The sequence below is a fragment of the Microtus oregoni genome, unplaced genomic scaffold, assembly GCF_018167655.1.
Source record: "Microtus oregoni isolate MIOR12 unplaced genomic scaffold, Mior012 000049F_ref0000343, whole genome shotgun sequence".
Lineage (NCBI taxonomy): Eukaryota > Metazoa > Chordata > Mammalia > Rodentia > Cricetidae > Microtus > Microtus oregoni.
The window spans coordinates 570,663-595,369 of NW_024543223.1; the positions used below are offsets into that span (position 1 = coordinate 570,663).

General features: G+C 45.5%; 1 protein-coding gene across 4 annotated transcripts in view; it reads right to left on the reverse strand.

Moving 5' to 3' along the window:
• LOC121436460 (AP-1 complex subunit beta-1) overlaps positions 1-24,360 on the reverse strand; it is a 55,018-nt gene extending 30,658 nt beyond the window's left edge. For all 4 annotated transcript variants that reach the window (XM_041636395.1, XM_041636394.1, XM_041636393.1 and 1 more), the window contains exons 1-2: positions 24,210-24,360; positions 1,658-1,720 (exon numbers count right to left, since the gene is read on the reverse strand). In XM_041636395.1, the coding sequence (XP_041492329.1) occupies positions 1,658-1,694 (37 nt within the window). In that variant the 5' untranslated portion in view covers positions 1,695-1,720; positions 24,210-24,360. The remainder of the gene's footprint in view (positions 1-1,657; positions 1,721-24,209) is intronic.
• Between the last annotated feature and the right edge of the window lie 347 nt (positions 24,361-24,707).

The following is a 24,707-nucleotide window of genomic DNA, read 5'->3' on the forward strand; positions in this document are numbered from 1 at the left end:
CAATTTATAGAGGAACACATCTTCCTCCTCCAAGAGGGCCCTGACTCAGCAGACAAGGACGGCCTTTGTCCCCCTCTACAGGGATGTTACTGCTCTACTCAAAGCATATGGCAGGTGATGGAGGTCAGTCAACCCTGCACCAAGAAGGCTGGTGAGGTGAGCTCAGGGCAGACTGCTCTGAGATGCCTCTGTCCTCCAACAGGCCTCAAATGCATCTGTTAAACCTGGTTCCTGAATCTACCCCCAAGACTACACGTCCAGACTCTGGTGCTGTATAGTCTCAACAGAGCTGTGACCCTGGTCTCACTAACTCCCTGCAGTCTTTATTACAATCGGCCTTGGATCTTTCCTCACTTAAAAACTATCAACGACATCAGACTTAGATTTGAATCTAGATGTCTCTATCTCTATTCACTGTCTCTCAATCTCTTTCTCACAGCCAGAGACCCCACAACAGGGCTTCGCACAAAGCAGGTTAAGCTTGAACTTGCTATGTATGTGGCCTTTAACCCCTGATCTTTCTGTCTTTGGCTTCCAAAGTTGAGACCCAGCACACCTGGCAAGATTGTCTTAACAAATAAGCAACAGTCGGACTGATAAATAAAATGCTGGTGGCTGGAGAGAGGTTCAGTTGTTAAGAGCCCTGGCTACTTTTCCAGAGGAACCAGGTCTGATTCCTATCACCCACATGGTGGCTCACAGTTGTCTGTAGCTTCAGTTCCAGGGGATCCAGCACCCTCACACAGACATGAAGGCTGACAAAACACTAATGCACAGGAAACAAAATTTCAAAAAAAAATCTTTAAAAAAGAATAAATAAAAATAATATAAAATGCCTTGCTAACAAACAGACTTTGGATCGGACTCAGTGATTCAGCAAGATTAAGAATCAGGGCTAGAAAGAAGGCTCAGTGATTAAAAGCATTTCCAGAGGACTGGGATTTCATCCCTAGGGCCCAGATGGTAGCTCACAACTCTCTGAAACTCCTGTTCTGAGGACCCACACTCTTCTGGCCTTCCTGGGAAGCAGGAGAAGACATAATATAGACAAAAATTCCATACAAATAATATATACATATATATCTTTCCACCTTCACAGCAAGCACTGGAAAGGTGAGGGTGAGGAAGGCCTGACCAGAGAGGTTAAAGCACATTGTCAGCCACAACAACTTCTATTTTGTTTAAAGCAGAAAGAAACTGTCTCCAAAAACATTAACCCAGCTTAGAAAACTTCAGTGCAGCAACTGAACTGACTTAATACTGAGTCATGAGAACTGCTGGGAAACGTTCATGATGATGTCAAATGAACAACAGGATAAAAACTTTTGCTCCAGCATGAAGAACAATGCCACAGATAAGGACCAGCCTCACCCACAGCAGGCCTGTTGACAGACTATGTACCTTCTCTGAGGAGGGGAAATATATTTAACTATTTTTAAGCCATTGGGAACAAAACAAGGTCTTTTCCGCATGCTTAACATTAATGTTCTTCTTTGGATTCTAAAAGGAACACTTGAGGGTTCTAACGTCATCAACTGCAACAGTTTCTGGATCATCGTTCCAATGATGCCTCCCAGCCTCTCCCCTCCCCATGCTCCCCAACACATCAGGGACAGATCTGGGGACAGAGCATAGGCTGTGGTGGAACATACAGTACCTTTCTTGGTTGTTGTGAAGTACTTCGAATCAGTCATTTTGGTCCTTTATCTGTGGCCAGACTCTGCAAGACAGAGAAGAAAAGGGTGGATCTGTGTTCTATTTCTTGTCCAGTTAGGGTGTGCACAGGGAGCAAGAGAAGGATCCAGAGCACACAAAGCCGGGCAAGATAGGCATTTATCTCTTTTTCCAGGCACGTGAACTGCTAGGTCAGGGTTGGTCTTATTTTGGAGGTAACTGAGGGAATCTATTAGTGTTTTGACTGTCCATATCTTTTGACTGAATAAGTTTCCTTCTAGGAATCTCTCCCTCAGAACAGGAGCCTGAGGTCATCTGGCTTTTTCGGTATTGTTATTTATGACCATACTATTGGGACACACTTCCATGGCTTTCAGCAGACAGATAGTTAGAGTAACTATCAATTAATCCATAGACTAGAAGTAAAAAGCCCTTGAAGGTCAGTCACAGCAGCCCCCTTGCAGTGTTGATCCTGTTCAGCTGTGGGGCTCAGCTCACCAAAGCTCAGGTGGTTCTGTCCTCATTGGGAAATGCTGTTTAAGGAGTGAGGGAGGGGACTGTAGAGATGGCCAGGAGTTAGAGCACCGGCTGTTCTTGCAGAGGATCTTAGATTTGTTTCCAGCTCCCACATGGCAGCTTACAACCACCTATAATTCCAGGTCTAGGAGATCCAAATGCACCCTTCTGGCCTCCAAGAACACTGCACACACGGTGCACATACAGACACTCACTTAGGCACACACACATACCCATAAAATAATAAGTATTTTAAAATTTTATTTCTGTACACTAGTGTTTTGCCTGCATGTATATCTGTGTACTGCATGTGTGCCTGTGGGGGCAAGAGAACATCAGATCCCTTGGAACTGGAGGTGCAGATGGTTGCAGGCACATGTAGGTGCTGAGAATTAAACCCGGGTCCTCTGAAGAACAACTGGTGCTCTTAACTGCTGAGCCAGCTCTCCAGGCCCCTAAGTAGATAAATCTTAAAGAAACAAGGGGGTTTCTTCTTTCCACAATTTCCCTCAAGTTTCTAAAAACCTACAATTCTTTCTAGAAGGCTTGCATTTGCATACCATGACTGTACCATTTCTCAAGTCTGTCTGGCCAGTTTTCTTACAGCATCACTCAAGATATTATCCAACTGTCAAAGTCAAGAGGTCAAAGAAAATACTGAAGCTCCCAAGTTCATCCAGCAAACATTTACTGAGCAACTACTTTGTACCTCAACAGTTCCTCTTGATCAACAGATGAAAGATTTAAAAGGAAGTGGGAGGGACACCAGTGAGATGGCTCAGCAGGGAATGCACTATGCCATGCAAATTTGACCAGAGTTCAGTTCCTGGGATCTCTAAGGGATCAAGAGAAGTGACTCCTCAAAACCGACCTGTGATCTAACATGTGCATTGTCACACACACACACCACCACCAACAACAACAATAACAATAATAAAATAAAATGATTTTTTTTAAAAAAATAGCTAATGAGCAGGCCATGGTGGCACATGTCTGCCATTCCATCCTTGGAAAGGAGAGGTAGAAAATCATGGCTAAGGTCAACCAGAGCCACTAATACTGTCTCAAAAGAAAAAAAGTTACCCAGAGGTCACAACACCTTGGATAGCAGCAATTTCTAGAACTGCTCTGAGATTTACTAAAAAGTAATCATTTATTGGCACCTCTACTAAAATTAGAGGTTTATGGGGCCAGGGAGATAGTTCGGTAGTTAAAGTGCTTAGCAATTAACGTGAAGACCAGAGTGCTCAGAACTCATGCAAAGCTGAGTAGGCATGGCAGCCTACCTATACTTCCGGTCAGAAGGTAGACTCTCCAAAGCATGCTGCCTAACAAGACTTAGCCATATTGTTAAGCTCTGAGTTTGATGAGTAAGGTGAAGACCAATCACAGATAATTCTGGACATCATGCAACCCCACAAACACCCATACACAAGCAAACCATGCATATATGAAAATGAGAACAACAGGCCGGGCGGTGGTGGCGCACGCCTTTAATCCCAGCACTCGGGAGGCAGAGGCAGGCGGATCTCTGAGTTCGAGACCAGCCTGGTCTACAAGAGCTAGTTCCAGGACAGGCTCCAAAATCAGAGAAACCCTGTCTCGAAAAACCAAAAAAAAAAAAAAAAATGAGAACAACAGCCTTTTCCTTTTCATTTGTGCATGGGTGTGTGTGTGTGTGTGTGTGTGTGTGTGTGTGTGTGTGTGTGCTGTGCACACTAGAGGCTAACATCAAATGTCCTCAGTCACCTTCCATCTTACTTTCTTGAGAGGTTCTCTCACTGAACCAGGAGCCCCTGATTCAGTTAGACTGGCTGACCAGTGAGTTTTGGGATCCACCAGCTTCCACCCCACCAACACTGACTTACAGTCATGCACCTCTGCACCTGGGCTGTATGTGGGAAGTAGGGATCTGAACTCATGTCCTCACTTATTGACAGAACCAATCCCCAGTTTTAACTGCGTTTAACAGAAAGAGGCTCAAAGATGCTGTGTAACCTATCAAGTTCACAGCTTGTAGGCACTGAGTGGGGAGCATCTCAGGTCTACCTGAGCTTAGGGCTTATGCCCTCTTGATGAAGTTCTTCCCCATTTGAGAGGGAGGGCAGGGCTTTCTCAGCACTAAGGACTTAATCGAAGGGAAACTTTCTGATCTACCTGTAGTTTTTCACGGTAGAGAAAAGCCATACACCTGCTGGATGTAGTGGTGGCACACCTGTAAGCATCCAAGGGGCTGAAGCAGAAAGACTGTGAGGTAAATCCAGATTGGGATACCTAGTGAGATCCTGCCTCAAAAACAAAAACAAGCCAGGTGTGGTGGCACACGCCTTTGATACCAGCACTCAGGAGGCAGAGGCAGGTAGATCTCTGAGATCCAGGCCAGCCTGATCAGAGTGAGTTCCAGAACAGCCAGGGATACAAGGAGAAACCCTGTCTCAACCCCCTCTCCCTCAAAAAAAAAAAAAAAGACACCTGAAGTTGGTGAGTTAATAGCTCAGGAAGGAAGGGTGTTTGCTGCCGAGCCTGGTGACCTGAGTTCAGTCTCTGGCCTCCACATATTGGGAGTAGCGATTCTTAAAAGTTATTCTCTGATGTCCAAAGTGCAGATGCAAAAACACGAGAGAAAGGGAGGGAGGGAGGGCAAGACAGACAGACATCCAAATGGAGCAGTTACTTCATTTTGTCCATTCAGTTGTCTCAATGGAAGGGACTCAAATACGTAGCCTTCTTTGTATTTCTTATTATGAGGAGGCTAAATGAAAGGCCACGAGGTGACCGATATGAGCTCACAGTCTTTCCAGCCTGACTATTTTTGTCAAGTCCAGCTCGTATTATGGCAGGATAGCAATGAAGCTGTCTCCCTCCCATTTTCAGTCATCAATGGAACACTAGCATGGACTGTCTCAGGCTTAAGTTCTTATGGATGCGCTGTAGAACAGTGGATCTCAACCTTTGGCAAACCTCTATCTCCAAAAAGACTTACATTAGGATTCATAACAGTAGAAAAATTATAGTCATGAAGTAGCAATGAAGTTATTTTATGGTTGGAGGTCAACACAAGATAAGGAACTGTATTAAAGGATTGCAGCATTAGGAAGGCTAAGAACTGCTGCTTTAGAATAAAAGAGCAGAAGCTTCACTAACAACAGTATAAAGAAGAAAGACATAACACTACTTTTCTTTTGCTAAGTTCAGAAAGAATGAAGGCCTTCTCCTTCTAGAGCTGCAGGAAAGAGCAGAGGAGACCAGATCTAATGACATAAGCCCTGAACGGCGCTTCAGAAAAGATCCAAGTGATAAGGTGGAGTCTCTCCTTTGCTGGGCCCCACAGTATGGACCAGGGCTAAAAAGAACCCATAAAGGGTGCGTAGGCTTGCCTCACAGCAGGCATTATCCACTCTAGGGCCTCATATAGGGCTCTGCATAAGGCCGGAGTTCAACTGACAGTTCTTCAAAGAAACATAAAGGGGCCATTGGAGCTCCCACGGACACTCGTTCACTGACAGTTCTATTATGTAATGCCGTGCACTCATTATCAATGACAATTTACTTAAATATGTTCTTTTGCACATGCACACAGCCACTTTTTTCGAATGCTCATAATGAGAAGGTGAAAATGACAACAGGTTTTCTGTTGTATCATAAAGGCTTACATGGTTTAAGAAATCAGATTTGAGAGCATAACTGCCCAAAGGGTCCATGTTCCTTGCTGAGTCTAAGAGAATGACTGAGGTTGGGCATAGCTGGGCATGGCTGTGCATGCCTGTAGCCCCAGCAATTGGGCGGCTGAGAAAGGATGAGAGCAGAATGCACAGTAAGATCACTCCTTGAAGCAACACGGAAACAAACAACCTACAAAAAATAAAATTGGAAGAAAAAACAAAACACAAGAACTACTTCCAATATCCAACTGTAGGCTGCTGGCAGTTTTCTTCTGCAGCAGAGGAGGCTATCAAGGACTTTCCCTTCTCTTTAGACATATTTAGGAGCCCTAAATTCCCAGGACAAAACCTGTCAGGGATAGACTGAGTATTGTAGGCAAGTGACCAGGAGAAGAAAGGGACAGGAAAGCTTCTTTTTCTTCTTCTTTTTATTTTTTATTTTTTGTATATTAAAAAAAGGACATAAGATGGGTACAGTCTATATTCCCAGCTCCTCAGAAGGCTGAGGCAAGGATTACTTGAGCCTAAGAGTTCAGGGACAGCTTAGGTAACACAGTAAGATCCTGCTGCAGGGTTAACCAGTCAGAGCTGCACAGATCTACAGTCAAGTTTCTGACACATCGTCTTTCATAATGTAACAACTACCCTCAAATTTGAGCAGGCCTTAATATGCTAATTTCTGTAGCATCCATTTTGCAGATGCTTCTGCAGGGGCCCAGAGGGACAGATGATACAGAAATTGTGTTCCTCCAAAGCTGATCGTGTTCAGAAATTAGAGAAGTAAAGGGATACATGGAAAAGTGAGAATGACCTGGAAAGTTACTCCACCGGGAAAGCAAGCGCCCACAGCTTGAAGGTGTGCTGTAGGGTGCTCTCCCGTGTGTCCTCACACCAGAGCCAGGTCTGGGGTTTAGTTGTCTCCTAGATGTCAGTACAGGAGAGAGCTTGCATTCTCTGCACAGGAATGGACAACAACAGTTCAGTCCTAAAAGCACTTGCACTTGAGGAAGCCATGGGAAAGCAGCATGTCCCTCAAACTGCCAGCTGTGGCCTGCACCAAATCCCTCTCCCATGAGACCAAACGTGCTAAGACCCTATTGCCTGACACATGTGATCAAGCACATGAACCACATTTAAAAGTAGGTGGTCAGCTTAGGCAAGACAAGGTATAAGGTTTGGATTCTATCTTTGTGAGTGGCAGGGAACATTTTCAAAAGTAGTTGGGTCAGACAGTCAGGAAATAGAGGCAGGAGGGTTGCCATGAGTTTGAGGCTCACCTGGACTACACAGCAGGACTGCCTCAAACAAACAAACAGAAACCACTCTGATGGAAAGAGACAGCAGCATTTGGGGCTGGGATCCCCTCAATTTTAGCATTTATGAGTCAAGAAAGGCCTCAGGGGGGACAGCACTCCTGGAACAACTGGTTTGCCCTTCAGAGAGCCATGGCCACTGTCCCGCCTCCAGCATGCCATGCCACACCCACAGAGACTCTTGATGCTGCACCTTATGACAAATTCCTATTAACCCCACTTTATGACAAACAAACGTTTTTATATCTATGTATTTGCTGAGGGGCACGTGTGGAGATCAGAGGACAGGGAAACTGGTTGTCTTCATCTTGTGGGCTCCAGGCACAGATCAAGTCTTCAGGCTATCAAGTCATCTCCATGACAATAACCTTACCTTCTGAGACTTAAAGAAACCAATATGAAAAGCTGAAAAGCAGCAGTTTCCCTTAGCTCTGCAAAACAATTAAGCAGCTCCTGCTGTAAATCACTGGGTACAGAGATGGAAGGCAAGAATGGAAAACTAAATCCAAAAGAAAAGATTCCCCCCTCCAAAAAAAGATTCACCTCATAGAAATACTCCTGGCTAGGCCAGCAAGATGGCTCAGTGTTGATAAAGGCAACCTGACTCTGATCACTAGAACCCATGTAAAGGTAGATGGAAGAACTGACTCTAGAGACAATGGCACATGTGCACACATGAAGAAAGGAAGGAGGGAGGAAGTTGGGATTAGGTTTAAGAAAAGTTCTCAAAGCCGGGCGGTGGTGGCGCACGCCTTTAATCCCAGCACTCGGGAGGCAGAGGCAGGCGGATCTCTGTGAGTTCGAGGCCAGCCTGGTCTACAAGAGCTAGTTCCAGGACAGGAACCAAAAGTTACGGAGAAACCCTGTCTCGAAAAATCAAAAAAAAAAAAAAAAAAAAAAAAAAAAAAGAAAAAAAGAAAGAAAAGTTCTCAATACTTTTTCAAATATTTTGTCTTCATACAATTTATCTAAATTTAATTTTGTTTTGGTTTTTAAAGCAGGGTCTCTCTGTGTAACACCCCTAGAGTCCTGGAACTAGCTTTAGTCCAGGTTTCGAACTCACAGAGGTCCACCTGCCTCTGCCTCCCAAGTACTAGGATTAAAGGTGTATGTCACCACCACCAGGCTCTAAATTTAATTTTTAAAACAAGAAACATAAACCATCTGCTTAATTTGGATGTCATTTGGATGAAGCTATAGAGCAGAAAAGCAAAACTAAGCTGCGGTGGTAGAAATCAGAACAAGGGTATTGCCTAAAGGGGGCCTGGAAGCTCCCTATGGGTGATTTAAAATTTTTTAAAACAAGAAATATAAACTATCTGCTTTAAGCTAATAAAATTAACTTAAATCTATATGGAAAGTTTGTTTTTTTTTTTTTTTTTAATTTTCGAGACAGGGTGTCTCCGTAGCTTTTTGGTTCCTGTCCTGGAACTAGTTCTTCTAGACCAGGCTGACCTCAAACTCACAGAGATCTGCCTGCCTCTGCCTCCCGAGTGCTGGGATTAAAGGCGTGCGCCACCACCGCCCGGCTTATAAGGAAAGTTTTGAATGAACAATTTTTCTCCAATGACTCAAAATTGTTAATAGTAATGTTTGTGTGTGTGTGTGTGAGAGAGAGAGAGACAGAGACAGAGAGAGAGACAGAGACACAAAGTCTCACTATGTAGCTCTGGCAAGTCTGCCTCTGCCTCTTGAGAGATGGGATTAAAAGGTGTGTGCCACCATGCCCAGCTGCTAATAACTTCACTTATGATTTTTTTAAAAAAAAATTAGGTTTACTTATTTATTTTAGGTTTATTTATTTTATATGTAAGTGTTTTGCTGGTAAGTATGCATGCTCACCATATGTGCGCCTAGTGTCTGAAAAGATCAGGAGAGAGTGGCAGAGTCCCTGAAACTGGGATTATGGATGATGGTTGTAAACCATCATGTGTCAGGAACTGAACCTGAGTCCTCTGCAAGAGCAACAGGTGCTCTTAACTGCTGAGCCATCTCTCCAGCTCCCACAATACTAACTTTTTACCCTTCTGAAGTTAGTTAACTTCATTGCCTTTTTTAAAATTACGCTTACTGAGTACACAGATACAGACACACACACACACACATACAGGTCCCAACATGGGTGTGTATGTCAGAGGACAACTTGCAGAATTGGAATCTCTCCTCCCACCATGTGGGTCCCAGAGATAGAACACAGGCTTATCAGGCTTGGCAGCTAGTGTCTACCTCCTGAGCCATTGTGCTGGCTTCTATTTTAGTTTCCATGTTTTAAAATGGGGAGAGCACCACTTGCTGGTTTATGTTTCTCACATATTCACGTATGTCTTCTCTCTCTCTCTCTCTCTCTCTCTCTCTCTCTCTCATGTGCACTGGTGTTGTGCTTGTATGTATGTCTGTATGAAGGTAAGGGATCCCCTAAACCTGGAATTACAGGCAGTTATGAGCTGCCATGTAGGTTCTGGGAATCAAACCCACATTCTATGGAAGAGCAGACAGTCATATATTTCTTCTAATGGGACAGCACGAGAATGGAAACTCAATGGCAAGATGAAATGTAAACAAGAGCTGAGAAGTGCCTCAATGGTACAGCATGTACTGAGCATGCATGAAACCCTGGGTTTGATACTCAGCATCAAATAAAACAGTCAACTAAACAGGATAAATAAACACCTAAACGATCATAGGATGTCATTTAGACAACGCTATAGAGCAGAAAAGCAAAACTAAGCTATGGTGGTAGAAGTTAGGTCAGGAGTTTTGGCTAAAGGGGACCTGGAAGCTCCCTGCAGGTGAAGAAGAGCATCTGTATCCTGATGCATATCCTGGCCAAACTGCGCAGCTAAGAGCTACACATGCTACTTGGTGTGAATTATATAAACAGTAAAATAAACAATTTCTTAATTGGATATGCACCTTTAATCCCAGAATTTGGAAGGCAGAGGCAGGAGGATCTCTGTGAGTTTGAGGCTAGCCCAGTCTACAAAAGCAATTTCCAGGCCAGGGCTACAAAGACTGGGGGGGGGGGGGGAAGGAGGGAGACAGAGACAGAGACAAATGGAGAAAGGGAGGGAGGAGGAATATTTTCGGCAGGCAAGATGGTTCATCAGGTAAAGGTACTTGTCACCAAGTTTGACAACTTAGTTTCATCCCTGGAACCCCACAGAGGGAGAAAACTGACTTATCAGGTGGTCCTCTAACATTATGCAGGCACCATATTAAAAAAAAAAAAAGGCCAGGAGCCAGACAGTGGTGGCACACCCCTTTAATTCCAGCTCTTGGGAGGCAGAGATGCGGGTCTCTGAGTTCAAGGCCAGCCTTGTCTACAGAGAGAGTTCCAGGACAGGTTCCAAAGCTACAGAGAAACCCTGTCTTGAAAAACCAAAAATAAGAAAAAGAAAGAGAGAGAGAGAGAGGGGGGGGGGGGCAGGCATGGTGGCACATACCTTTAATCCTAGCACAGAGGCAGATACTGAAATACTATTGAGTGACTACTGGATTAATGAAAACCTCAGCCACATACATACATACAAGCGTGGCTAGGGATAGGGCAGAGCTAGGTCAGCATAAATACAGGAAATAAGGACCCTCGTCTGATGTCAACAAGAGCCTAACTGCCTTACACACCTCTTAGTAGTCTGGCAGGAGCTTTCAAAACTTCAGATGTACTTACTTAGTCATTGGTCTAACAATAGAACTTCTAGGTCTTTCTATATAAAAACAAAAGGTCATTTATTCAATCAACAACCTTTGAAATACCGTGAATATTTTAACACATAGAGATCCATTTGCCTCTGCCTCCTGAGTGCTAGAATTAAAAGCATGTGCCACTATCCCCAGTTATACATACTTTTTTAAAAGTTTTATTTTATGTGTATGCCCAGTGCCTGCAGGGGCCAGGGAAGGGTGTGGGATCTCCTGGAACTGGAGTTACAGATGGTTGTGACCACCATGTGGGACCTGAGTCCTCTGGAAAAGGAGTCAATGCTCTTACCCTTCAAGTCCTCTCTCCATCCCAACATGCTTTTATCATAATTATCCAAGACAGTAAATGGAAACGCAAAATGCAAAATATATGAAGTATGCTAGTATCGCTATTTTAAATAAATATTAATAAAAAGCAGATATCTTAAAAGTTTGCAAATGCATCCACTATCTTTTTTTCTCCCCCAAGACATGGTTTCTCTGTGTAACAGTTCTGGCTGTCCTGGAACTCGCTTTGTAGACCGGGCTAGTCTCAAATTCATTAAAATCTGCCTGCCTCTGCTTCCCAAGCACTGGGATTAAAGATGTGCATTGCCACCACTGCCCGGTCAACATCCACTTGCCTTAAAAGGACAGAAAAGTTATCAGTGGTTTCTTCCAAAAAGGAAACTGGGTGATTAATGAATGGGGTGTGAGACTGACTCTCCATTTACCCTTTGATAGAAATGTGTTGTTTATACACTGTAGTAATAAGAGGGGGGGGCTGTGTCCCGCCACCCAGCCACCCACATGGCTAGCTCTAGCTTATGCCCCGAAATAATTACACGGAAACTGTATTCTTTTAAACACCACTTGGCCCATTATACCTAGCCTTTTCTCGGCTAACTCTCGCACCTGGCCTAGCCCATTTCTAATAATCTGTGTAGCCCACGAGCTGGCTTACCAGGAATGATCTTAACCTGCGTCTGCCTGGAGTGGGAGAATCATGGCGACCCTCTGACTCAGCTTCTTTCTCCCAGCATTCTGTTCTGTTTACTCCTCCCACCTATGTTTTAACCTATGAGGGCCAAGCAGTTTCTTTATTGCTTAACCAATGAAATCAACAGATTGATATATGACACTCCCACATCAATACACATTACCTGTTTAAACATAAAGCGGCTTAGATTGATTGGTACATTTATCCCAAATGCTCGTCCATCAATAAGCTCATTCTTTAGCCCCAGCTTTAACTCTCTTCCTCTGTATCCAGAGGGACACAGGCCTCCCAGCACTGAACTCACTATCTCCAACCTCTTCCACAGCCTTCTTCATGCCTCTAATTTGGGATCTGTTCTCTTTAATGCTGTCAAACCAGTGACTGGCACTGTGCCTGGCACATTCCAGGAGCTTACCAAATGTTGGCTCACTCAGTGAATGAAAAGACAGGTTCCCAAGGAAGTTACAAAACCAAGGACTTACAACAAATCATACTCTGTGACAAGTACCAGACAGACCAGGAACAGAAGGCTTTGCAGTTAACTTTCAACAAACACAGCAAGGCTGAGCCAATTCCAAGACAGTTGCCAGAAGTCTGGCTTTGCTATACAAACAGCTGTGTGGCCTTGGGAGTAAAGTAAATCTCCCAACTCTGGCCTTATATTTTCCAGTTGTCAAAGAACTTCAGACCCTCTCCCCCAACATATACAATAGGTGAAAGTGGAACTGAGATGACAGAAGGAAGGCTGGGGCTAGATCCCGACTCACCCAACTGTGTCTCAGGTTTTCCCCCTCATCAGGGACCCCTGGAAACCCATAGTTCAGAGCAGTTTGAAAACCAGTCAGGTCAAGTGGTAATAGCACATACCTTTTAATCCTGCCCTTGGGAGGCAGAGACAGGTGGATCTTTGAAAGTACAAGGCCAACCTGGACTACAGAGTGAGTTCCAGGACAGCCAGGACTGTTACACAGAGAAACCCTGTCTCAGAACACACCAAAAACAAACAAACAAACAAACAAAACTAATAAAAAACAAACAAAAGCAAAACAAAACAATAGAAAAACAGAACAGACTTCTCCCACATTTCAAATGTTCTGATTTGCCACTCAAATATGATTCCCCACTAGGGGATGTTTTTTTGTTTTGTTTTGTTTTTTTTTTTTTTGGTGTCAAATAAAAGGAAGTTGAATGTGATCACTGTAAATGCATAATACAAGGGATCAAGGAGGGAAAAATTCACTAGCCAGCCAGAGCCAGTACACCTTATTAGTTTTCCGTTTATTTAGGCCTTTTTACCTTTCTTTCTTTGTCTGTGTGGGGTGGAGGATGTACATGCCACAGCGTCAGTGTGGCAGTGAGAGGACAACTTGTAGGAGCTGGTTCTCCCCTTCCACCGTATGGATTCCAGTAATCGAACTCAGTTCATCAGACTTGGTGGACAATGCATTTATCCACTGAATCATCTCACAGGCCCTGCTTGGATTTTTGAGACAGGATGTCCTGATTGTTTTGGTTTTTGTTAATTTGCTACAAACCTAGACATATTTATCAAGAAGTGATCTTGAGACAATGCCTTTCCCTATTCTTCCTAGATTGCCTGTAGGCAAGTCTATACGGCACCTTCTTGATTAAGGATTGGTGTGGGAGGGCCCAGCTCACTATGGAGCTCACTATGGATGGTACCACCCCTGGGCAGGTGGTCTTGGGGGTATATAAGAAAGCAGGCTGAGCAAGCCAGTAAGCAACATTGCTCTGTGGCTTCTGCTTCAGTTCCTGTCCTTACTTCATTCACAATGGACTATGGTGTGGAGCTGTAAACCAAAATAAAACCTTTCCTTTCCAAGTTGCTTTTGGTCACAGTATTTTATCACAGCAATGGAAAAGTAGCTAAAACATAGGACTTCATTACGTAGGTCAGGCTAGCCTCAAACTGATGATCCTCTTGCCTCAGCTGAGTGTTAGGATTACAGGTGTTTAACACATGCTCTGTTTATTAAGTCCTCAGTAGGAGGGAAAACCGTAACACTCTGAGGAGGAAAGTGTTTTCATCCTCCACAGGGCCAAACATTGCAGGGGTGGAACTTCCTTCCTTCCAGGGCAGTGGGCAGTGTCTTGATAGAGCCGTCCAATCTCTGCATTGAAAAGCTGAGGATGGCCGTGTTAGCATGTGTGTCACCGTGAGGGCATTTGGTGAGTTAATGAACGAGAGGAGAACCATTTAAGGAGGTCTGACTCAGGTGCAAGCACCCATCTCTGAAGGCACAGGTATTTGAGCAGGGAAATAGTCCTCTGGGACTTCAGCCGTTAAACCCTTCCATGATGACAGCTGCTCAGAAACCTACTACAAGGGACTCGGACCTCAAGGACAGTCACTACTGAGTTAGTAAGAGGTGCGTATTTGCAATTCCAGCCCTTAGAGGCTGAGCAACAAGTATCATGAATTCCAAGTCAGCTTGGGTTTCATAGTGAGACCCAGTCTCAGAAACAAAAAGAAAAGAAAGGGGAAGGCTAAGAATGAGAGAGAATGAAAAAGGCTTTCTTCAGCCAGGAAGAAAGCTCAATTTTGGTAAAGTGCTTATCAAACATGCATGAGGACCCTAGTTGTCCAAAACTCGTGTAAAAAACTGGTGGTAGGCACTTGTGACAGATTCCTGGTGCAACCTTACTAGCCAGCCAAACTAGACTAACTAGTGAGTTCCAGGCCAGTGAGAGACCATCTCAAAAATCAAGATGGACAGCAGGTGAGGAACAGCACCTCATGTTTGTTATGATCTGCTGACTGAGGAAGGCAGCTATCCCACCTCTTCCAGCCTGCGCTCTTTATTTTCCCCCTAGTGTCTAGCTTCTCCTCTCTCCGCCCCTTCTGTCCCTCCCTCCCTCTGCCCCACTTCTCTTAGGAAGAGGTGGCTAAGGCTTCCTCTCCTCCTCCCTCCCTTCCCTTTTACTAAGTAAACTATATCCAAACTCACTCTCTGTCTCTCACCCATGCGGCTCCTCGGCTCCTCATGGGACTGGCTGCCCTGCCAACCTGCAGAGGTCTCTGACCCGCAGCCTCCCACCCGCCTGGGACACACAGAGGCCTCGGGTGGAGGGACCCAGCTGCCATCCTCAGGGAACTGCGCCATTTTATCTAGACCATTACAAAGCTGACTTCTGGTCTTCACAAGCACAGGCACGTATCCACACACTCATGCACCAGCACACTCATGGAAACACACACAATGGAGGGGCTAGATTGTAGCTGCCATTTTTCTTTCACCTTAAACAGAAAAGCCATTCTTTGGTCATTACATGTGTTCTGTTCTTTCAGCTGTCTCAGGGACACAGATACTGGTTTATCTCACAGACGTCCCCTCTGTGCTATGCCCTGCCTAATTGTGACCCTCTCTCCATGGGGCTGAGTCGGATTCCAGGCACTTCTCCTCATCTGAGCAACTTTTATCTTATTTACCTTTTTCTGGTGATGTAGGTGATAGCACCTAGTGTCATACCTACAAAGCACTCTACCAAGAAGTTGCAGACATCCTCTGCCCAGTCTTTTAAAATGGAAAAGGTAAGTGCAAACGTTCACTTTAAAGGTAAGGAAACTGGCACGGCCAACTCAAAGATGCAAAGGTGAGTCATCCATAGAGCAAGCAGACTTTAGACTTTCTCTCTGAGACAATGCGGTCACCAGGCTCAGACACACAGGCTCATTCAAAGTGAGCTCAGCAACTATGAGAAAATATTTCATGTTCCTCAAGCTTGGCATGAAATGCTTAACAAAGATGGTGATTAAAGAAGTATGACCAACAGACATACACTGAAGGCCAGACACCACATAGAGTTTTGAACTTAGTCCTAAGGGGCTGGCAAATTGGCTCAGCAGGTAAAGGTGCTTGCCACCAAGCATGACAAACTGAGTGAACCCCAAGACCTATGTGGTGGAGAAAGGGAATCTCCTCTGATTTCCACATACTTGTCATGGCACACACAATAAATAAATGTAATAAAAGTATATAACTTAAAAAATTCTGTCTTTATAATATCTGTGATGATTTTAATAATAGCACAGGCTCACAGTTAGAGAAAACAAGCCAGGAGAGTGTAAGGCATTTGTCTGCAGTCACACAGCTGGAAAACGATGGTACCCACACCCCAACACTGTCCTAAGAGCAGGTCACACATCCAACTCTAACCAAGGAGGCAAATCCTCTTCTCTGAATGAAGTCCTGGTAGAAATGCATGCATGCAGGTCAAGCTAAAGGGTACAGGATACAGGTTGCCACATATCCCTGCAGAGCTATTCAGATGTTGAATAGCAGGTTACTTTATGGCCCATCTATCTACCTGAAACAGCAGGAACAGCAGGTTTGGTAACATGCCTAGTAAAAGCCTGTCTTGAAAAGCTTGCCAAGCTGTGGGTCTCTTGGGATTTGGATGAGAACTGATTAATCAAAGCAATCTCTTGAAGCTCATAGTAATTAAAAGTTTCAAAATGAAAAGGACCCAAAGGTAGAAGAGTACCACATACAAGCAAAAAACCCTTCATCAGCAGGCACTGAGCGTCAAGAACCTCATCTCAAAGCCACATGTCAGGTTCCCGCTAATCTGCACACAATAATGTAGCTCTTATAAGAGCTACTGTCAAGAAAGATCCACATTCCTCTGTATTAAAATAATACAATGACAGGCAATTCTTTGAGTCTGGGGCTAGCCTGGTCTACAGAGCGACTTCCAGGACAGCTAATGCTACACAAAGAAACCCTGTCTTGAAAAACCAACCCCCAACCAAAATAAATAAATAAATAAATGAATAAATAAATAACAAGCTGGTCACAGTGGTGCACACCTTTTATCCTAGCACTTGGGAGGCAGAGGCAGGTGGCAGGTGGTCTGAGTTCAAGGCCAGTCTGGTCTACAGCATGAGTTTCAGCACAGCCTTACCTACAGAGTAAGACCCTGTCTCAGAAAACAAAACAAAACACTAATAATAATTTTAAAAAACCAAAATAAATAAATTAGTGAGGACATCTTTGGGATAATACTCATGTTAATTAAATAAGAAGAAACCAGTGACCACAGAACAAGGCTTATTACAATTTGTGCTCTCGTACAAACCAGAGGGAACACTTTCTGGAGAACTGTGGCTATCCATTCAGCAGGCACAGGGAGAAGTGTCACCCATTGCAGACCTGGGACTATGCCCACACAGGAGTCATACACAGTAGGCCATAAATAGGATCGCAGAGGACAGGAGAGTGATCCTGCCCTTCAGAAAACTGTCACCAAAGCTTAGAGGAGAATCCTAATCCTGAGGTGGGTGGAGTATCAGGGAAGTTCTCTTGAGGTGAAGGGGAGATTATGAAGATAGGAAAGATGGGTGACATAGAAATGCTCACTAAATGCCAGTATAACAAAGCAGAGACTTGAGAAGAGTGAGCCACCAATGCCAGCTAGAAGCAGGCTCAGTACTGAGTGGTTTACAGTTGCGGTCTCTCTGTGTGAAACTAGGGCCATGACACCAAGAGAAGAGCACCATGTAAGCCCAAAGCAGCCATGTGGTAAGGAGTCTGTGATAAAGGCAAATCTTTCCTTAATAATATATAAAGCATCTACTGAGCCAAATACATTAATTCATTTGGGAAGTGGAACCAAGAGGAATGGAGAGTTCGAGGTCTGAGCTGGGCTTCACAGCAAGACTACATCACAAAACAAACAAGGACTCGGAGAAGAGAGGAGCAGATAAGTTAGAGAAGGAAGTACAAGGTTCAGGGATGGCCTTGGAGGTCAGTGTGGTGGACTCTGCTAGCAGAAGATGCAGAGGCCTTGGCAGATGTCAAGTGGCACCTGCCACTGCCCAGCCTTGTCTCTTCGGGGACATTTTCTTCTTTTGATTTCAATACTTGAGAAGCAGAGGTAGGCACATCTCTACGAGACTGAGAATTTTTTATTTAATTTTATGTGTATGAGTGTTCTATCTGCATGTATGTCTGTGTATCCTGAAATGGAAAATGCCTGACCTACAAGCTCATTTCACAGCCAATAAATGGAAGGTGAAGCATAAATACTATTAGCGAGAAGACGACCAGGTGGCAGCATCTCAAATGGGAGAAAGGGGCTGAGAGGGGAGCTCAGAGGCAAAGACCCAAGGCTCCATTCACCCTCAGGCCCACAAAAAATTAATCATAAATATGTAATTGTGGTAGTTTAAAGGAAGTGTGGCCTTGTTAGAGGAGGTGTGTCACTGGGGTTGGGCTTTGTCAAAACCCTACACCATTCCCAGTTAGTGTGTTTGTTCTTTCTTTCTCCCTCCCTCCACCCCCCCCCCCCCATGCTTGTGGGTCAGATGTAAGATCTCAGCTATGTTCCTGCCCCATGTCTGCCTGCGGCTATGCTCCCTACCATGACATTCAAGGACGGAACCCTGAGTCCTCAGATTAAATGAGGAGAGACAGACCAGGCCCCTTCCTTCAGTGAGGCAGGTCATAATAACCTGCTCCTACAGGCTCAGTGAGCACATTATAGGAGGTGGGGAACTGGGCTACAATGAGAGCACCACGAGGCCCACAAGGTCTTGAAAGGACCTCAGAACGTTAGGCCCTCAGTGTTTTGCTAGGTGCTTCTTTCTCATTGTCTATACTTGCTGATCCTACCAGGATTATCCTCTCCTGCCCTAGCTGTTCCAATTTATCCTTCAAATATCAGCTTAGATGACATCACTTCAAAGACATTCCCTACATCTACCATCTCCAGAGGTATTTATCTGCTACTCTCCAGTATTTTTACACATTTGCATACATTCACCAAGCACCTACCATGCACTGGAAGTTATGTGCAATGAAAGAAAGAGAACTGTTTACAAATAAGCAAGATCGTAAAAACAAAACAACAACAACAAACAGAGAAGACAGTTCCTTAGAAGCAAATCATCATCATCATCCCAGCACTCAGGAGGTGGAGGCAGGCAGATCTCTGTGAATTTGAAGTCAGCCTGTTCTACAGTGTGAGTTCCAGGACACCAGAGCTACACAGAGAAACCCTGTCTCAAAAAAACCAAAAACCAAACCAAACAAACCAAAAACAAGAAAGGAGTACAGCACAGAGCAGGTGGAGAAGAGGTTGAAAACAGCAGCCAGACCAACCGAACATCTGGGGCTAAGAATGGAGGAAAGCAACAGAGCAGAAGCTCAGCAAGCGTGAGGTCCTGGTTCCATGCCTACCATGCAGGGCAGAAGTGGGTGGGAGTGACCTGCTGTGGCCGAAGGAGGACTGGGCACTAAGTGACAGAAGAACAGCTGCAGTCACTGTAAGGGTGCTGGCTTTACTCTGAAGGAGCGGAATCCTGAGACAAGACTTCAATTTTAACAGGCTCTGGCTGCCATGTCTTCTGTTTTCCAATCATTCCATTTGTTTTCTACTTCTGCTGTGTCTCTTTCCCAAGAGAAAGCAACGGCATGGCAGAAACTAGGCTTGGCTTGTTTACCTATGGCACATCCCAGTGTCAGACACTAATAGGCCTCAATAAACACTGAATGAATGAATGAATGAATGAATGCTAGACTTAGGAAGTCTCTCTTGTCAGAATCTCAAAATCAGCGAATGAAGATGATGCAAACAGACTCAATAGCTGGCCACACAAAAACTGTCTTTCCAGCTCAAAAAGCAGTTAGGGTGTGGTTAAAAGTGTACGCTGCCCTTGTCTACGCCTGTGTATGACACAGCTGGTGAAGTACTTAGACATCAAAGCACTGGGCTAAAGCTTCTGAGGAAAGGGTCAGTGAGAGGGCCCAGGGACAGAAGGTTTTGCTACCAAGCCTGATAACCTGATTTGAGCACTGGGTGGGACCTTGATGGTGGCAGAAGACAGCCCACTCCCAAAAGTTGTCCTCTCACTTTCATGAGCAAAGGCCATGGCAAGGGTGTCCCTGACCCCACATAAAAGGCCATTGCTGCTCTTACAGAGGACCCAGGTTCGTTCCTAGCACTCACATGGCAGCTCTGTAACTCCACTCCTACAGGACCTGTTGGTCTCTTCTGGTCTTCAGGGTACCAAGCTCACACACGGTGCACATTCATATATGTGGGCAGTCATACACATAAAATAACTTTTGTAAAAAACCTTTTAAGTAGTAGGGATATATGTATATATATATATATATATATATATATATATATATATATATATAGGTCAGTGGTGGTACACCTTTCTGGTGTGCATGAGGCCCTGAGCTTTAACTCTCAGTACAAAACAAAACAGCTAGTGAGACAGCCCAGTGGGCAGGGGCGTTTGCTGCCAGGCCTGACAATCTGAGTGTGATCCCTGGAACTCCCATGGGAGAAGGAGCCAACTCCTGGGAAATGTCGTTTGCCATCCAGAGGTGCTCTGTGGCAAACACACACACACACACACACACACACACACACACGAGTACAAAAATCAAAGATTCTTAAATATGACTTCCAATTCTGTCATCTCCTACCCAGGGTACACTGAGAGAAACAGATTGGAACCTTGCATCCTAGCTGATGGACTTGGGAAGCTCTAGCCAACCAGGCATACTTCTGCCTTAACCAGAAGGGGTCTCCCATCTTTAGAGACCATCCTGTTAGAGGTCCAGTCCAAGGCTGAAGACACAAGGGAGCTTCAAAATCTAGGACCACAGTCAAGCCTCTTGGCTCCACTAGCTAACAGGATTCATCCTGGAATTAGAGGTTTGTAAAGCTAAAACAGGTCAACACAGGCAGAATCCAACCCACCGGTTTGGCAGACATCAGCCAACACTACTGGAGGCTCACCACCTCCCTGCTCCCCAGAACCCTGGAGGCCCTCAGGCACTCTGGTGACGAGGAAGAGCTACGGAGGCTGTGGAGCAGTTAAGTCCCTCTACCAGTCACACTTCTCCCGAAACCAGTGGGACATGAGGATGGACATAACATCACCAGGAACCCTGACAATACAATAGGATATTCATTCAGTTGTCTTTCCCCAAACCCTTACTACACATCGACTGTGCGCACCATACACCTCACTAGATGCTGGAGACACACACAGTTCACACAGATCTTGCAACAACTAAGAGATCTTTACTAAAGGAAGTCAAGTAAACAGGCAATTGCACTCATTGTGATTACTGCCACACACACTAGAAAGGTCTCAGTCAGGTCTCTGCAAGATGGCGGTAATAAGCAACCGGCAAGCATCAAACAGTAGTCCAGCAAAGGAGTCTAGGCAAGAGCAGCAGGAGTGGGGTACAGGCAGAGAAGATCACAAAGCAAAGACAAAGCACAGAGTGCAGCTTATAGAAGTGGCAGCAGCTGACTATGCCTGGGAGGAAGAAGAGTATGGGAAATGCAGCCAGTGAGCCAGTTGAAGTCAGAGCCTAAAGGACCTGGATGCTATGCCAAGAAGTGCGGTCTAGCCTGAGGGAAAGGAGGACCTACTGGTGGATTTTCAAGTAGGATTTATTTATTTATTTTTGGTTTTGTTTTTCAAGACAGTGTTTCTCTGTGTAGCCCTGGCTGGCTTGGAACTCGCTCTATAGACTAAGATAGCTTCATATACACAGATCAGCTTGCCTCTACCTCCCAAAGGCTGGGATTAAAGTCATGTGCCACCATGCCTGACCAAGTAGTATTTTTTTAAGGTTCCCCAGCTGCTTGGGTTATATTCTCTCACTATTTTTTCCTCTCTATGTAAAGTGATAAAGATCAGGGAGGAAAACAATATCTCTTCTGGCTTGTGATAATCTCAGCAGTGTATCTTAGGAAAAAAAGATCTATTGAGAAACAGAAATACCTTCAAGGAACAAGTACCCCTTAACCATCTGAAACACAACAAAGTAAAAACCTAGCACAAACCATGCCTGCTTCCTGTTAGCACTTCAGGCTCTGGTGCCCGACTTCAGGGTTTTTGGGAAGTGAGCAGTGCAGATGTGCAAGTCTCGGGTATGACTGGCAAACGATGACAGTACAACCCAGCCTCAGCTGCACCCACAACTAAACTGTCCCTACAAACTTTTAGGAAGTGAAGTGAGAAGAATGGATGGGAGTGGTCCTTAACAATTAGTGATCTAACTGGAGAAGGAAGCAGTAACCTTGCAGGGCAGCCAGCCTTCCTCAGACACAGGCCCCAGCAGGTATCATGTCAACAGTAACATGCTCTGCAAGACAGGCTCCTCTAACACCTACAGACACGGGAGGTGGGTCAATAGTGCTTCCTTATGATTATTTTGAGACAAGGTCTTTTTATGTAGCCATGGCTGGAACTTACTATACAGATCAAGTTGGCCTCGTCCTGCCTCAGCCTAATGTGTGGCTGGGATTACAGGCATGTACCACCACATTTCCCCCAAAACCTTATTTTTATTGGTGGTAGGAATGGAAACCAGGAGCTTGCAAATGCTAGACAAGTGCTCTGCCACAGCCTAATGTGTGGCTGGGATTATAGGCATGTACCACCACATTTCCCCCGCAAACCTTATTTTTATTGGTGGTACGAATGGAAACCAGGAGCTTGCAAATGCTGGATAAGTGCTCTGCCACTTAGATATACCTACATATTTTATTAGGATAGAAACCCAACTGAAGCGAATTATCCCAGTCACACTACTACGAAGCTGCTGACCTGGGGATGGAGCCAGGAGCTGACTGGCAGGCAGTCGGAATGCTCTTTCCATTGGACCTCTGAGCCTGTCAAGTTACCCAGCGTGAAGATTCCAGTCAACCCACATTCATTAGATGATCGCTACACAGACTCTGAAGGTCTGAGTCTCTAGGACTAGCAAAGGCCTCTTGACAGTTCCTAAGAAACAGAGGGTCAGGTGGGCTAGACAGAGTGCTAGAGTCCTGAGCTCTGTGTCTGTTCCTACAACCTGTGACAAGTTGTTCTATTTCCAATTATCCTCTGGAAGGATAGGGATAAGGTGACACTATTAAGTTTCTGTTAGATAGAACTAAAAAAAAAACAAAAACAAACAAACAAAAAAAACCAACCCAGACTACAGAGCTTATAATAAATAAATAGGAGAACTGGGTGTGGTGGCTTAGGTATGTAATCGGTCCCAGAACTTGGGAGGCTGAGGCAGGATGACTGCTCAGACACAATGAAATACTGACCAGCGCGGAACTAGAGCCCCTTTTATTTTTTAAGAAGGCAACTAATGTAACATTTTTACTTACTACTTTTTCCAAAAGCACAAGAAAACCTGCACAGGTTCATTATAGTTCAATGCACGCAAGAGGCAGTAGGAAGGAAGTCTTTTTGTGTTGCTGTCGGGGAAACTAAGGCATAAGTGGAGCGAGAAAATGTCTCCAGGGGAAGAGAACGCCACCGTCCAGCCACAAATCCCTGTGCCATCTCCCTGGCACCACCACACGGCCAGAGCCCCTTCCTTCTGGCAGGTTCTTCTAGAACCTAGCGTCAAGGATCCCCTAAGTGGTCCTGTTGTTCCAACCACGAGGAAGGGAGTGTCTGGATATTAGTTTCATGAATAGCCTTTCACAGTTCCCAATAATAAGGAAAACCTTCGGACTCTTGCCCTGAAAGGAAAAACACTGAAAGCGCAAGAGCCTGCGACAGAACAGCCTCCTAATGAACGTGAAGCAAATGCTTCTTCTGAAGATCAGACCACACAAGAGGCCAGAAGGCGGCCTCCTGACATCAATCCAAACAATATAATGGCGGGTGACTAGATATATCAAATCACTCCTAGACCCCAAACGGGCTTCTGGTTCCTTTGTCCCTGGAAACCTGCATAGGAAGCCTGGTTTTGCCTCTACTCCTCGAATGACCTTCCATATGTGATTTAACCTCCTGTGCCTCCGTGCCCTTGTGGATAAAACGACTAAAGCAATAATAGCTCCCTTACAGGGGCTGCTGTGATCAGGACACAGAGTGCTTAGCACAGAGCTTCTAAGTCAAAAAGGGCTGGACAACCAGTGACAGACATCCTTGTTGTATTAGCACTACTACAAGTGTCCCCATTCCGTCAACTTGTCCCTGAGGACCCTAAGGACGGGCGGCATAAGGCCATTTCTAGATTTTTGCCCCATTTTGGGGGCGGTGGCCAAGAGATAAAGCCCTGAACGAGGAGGCCTCAGGTCGGCCACGGAGTGGGAACGGGGAAGCAGAGCGGAGGAGGGGCCTAAGTCCAGGAGTCTCTCCAGCCGGCCATTCCAAAGGGGACTGCAGACCTCAGGTGACTGGGTGACGCCGGGCCACCACGCGGGAGTGAATGAATGAGCACGCAGCCCTTTCACCTTCGCCCACACGCGGCTCGAGCCCCTCCAGCGTGGCGTCCTCTCCGTGACCTCTGACCCCGCCGACCCCTCACCTCGGACCCCTTCAGTTCTTTTATCTCGCCGGGGCGCCTTTTTCCTCACCAGCAAGTCCAAACGGCTCCGGGCGCCACGGCTCGGTTTGCTTCAGCAGCAAAATGTCCGCAGCCTCCACCTCCCTCTCCGCGGGTGCGCCGCTGCAGCCGGCCGCTCCGAACCCCGCGGCTGTCACCTGCCGAGCGGAAGTGAGCTGCCAGTGCCGCGGAACTTCCGGTGGACGCACACCCCGGGGGCGGGGTCAAGGGTGCAACCCGGGAGGGAGGGGCTGGGGCCAAGGTAGGGCGGGGCCTGAAGCGGGAGGGGCGGAGCCTTGTGAGGAGGGCGGGGCCTGGGCGGGTCAAGCTGTTGTGGCAGTCTGTGCAGTCCTTGCCTAGACACCCTGATCAGGCAGGAGAACAGTGGAGTCGGAAAGGGTCTTAGAAGACTTAAAGTCCATCTTTTTCTGAGTTACAGATGGGAAGACTGAGGCCAAGATTATTGGCCTGGTAAGTGGGAGAGTCAAAACCGGAGCTGTGATCAGCCGCCAAACTACGGCTGTCTACT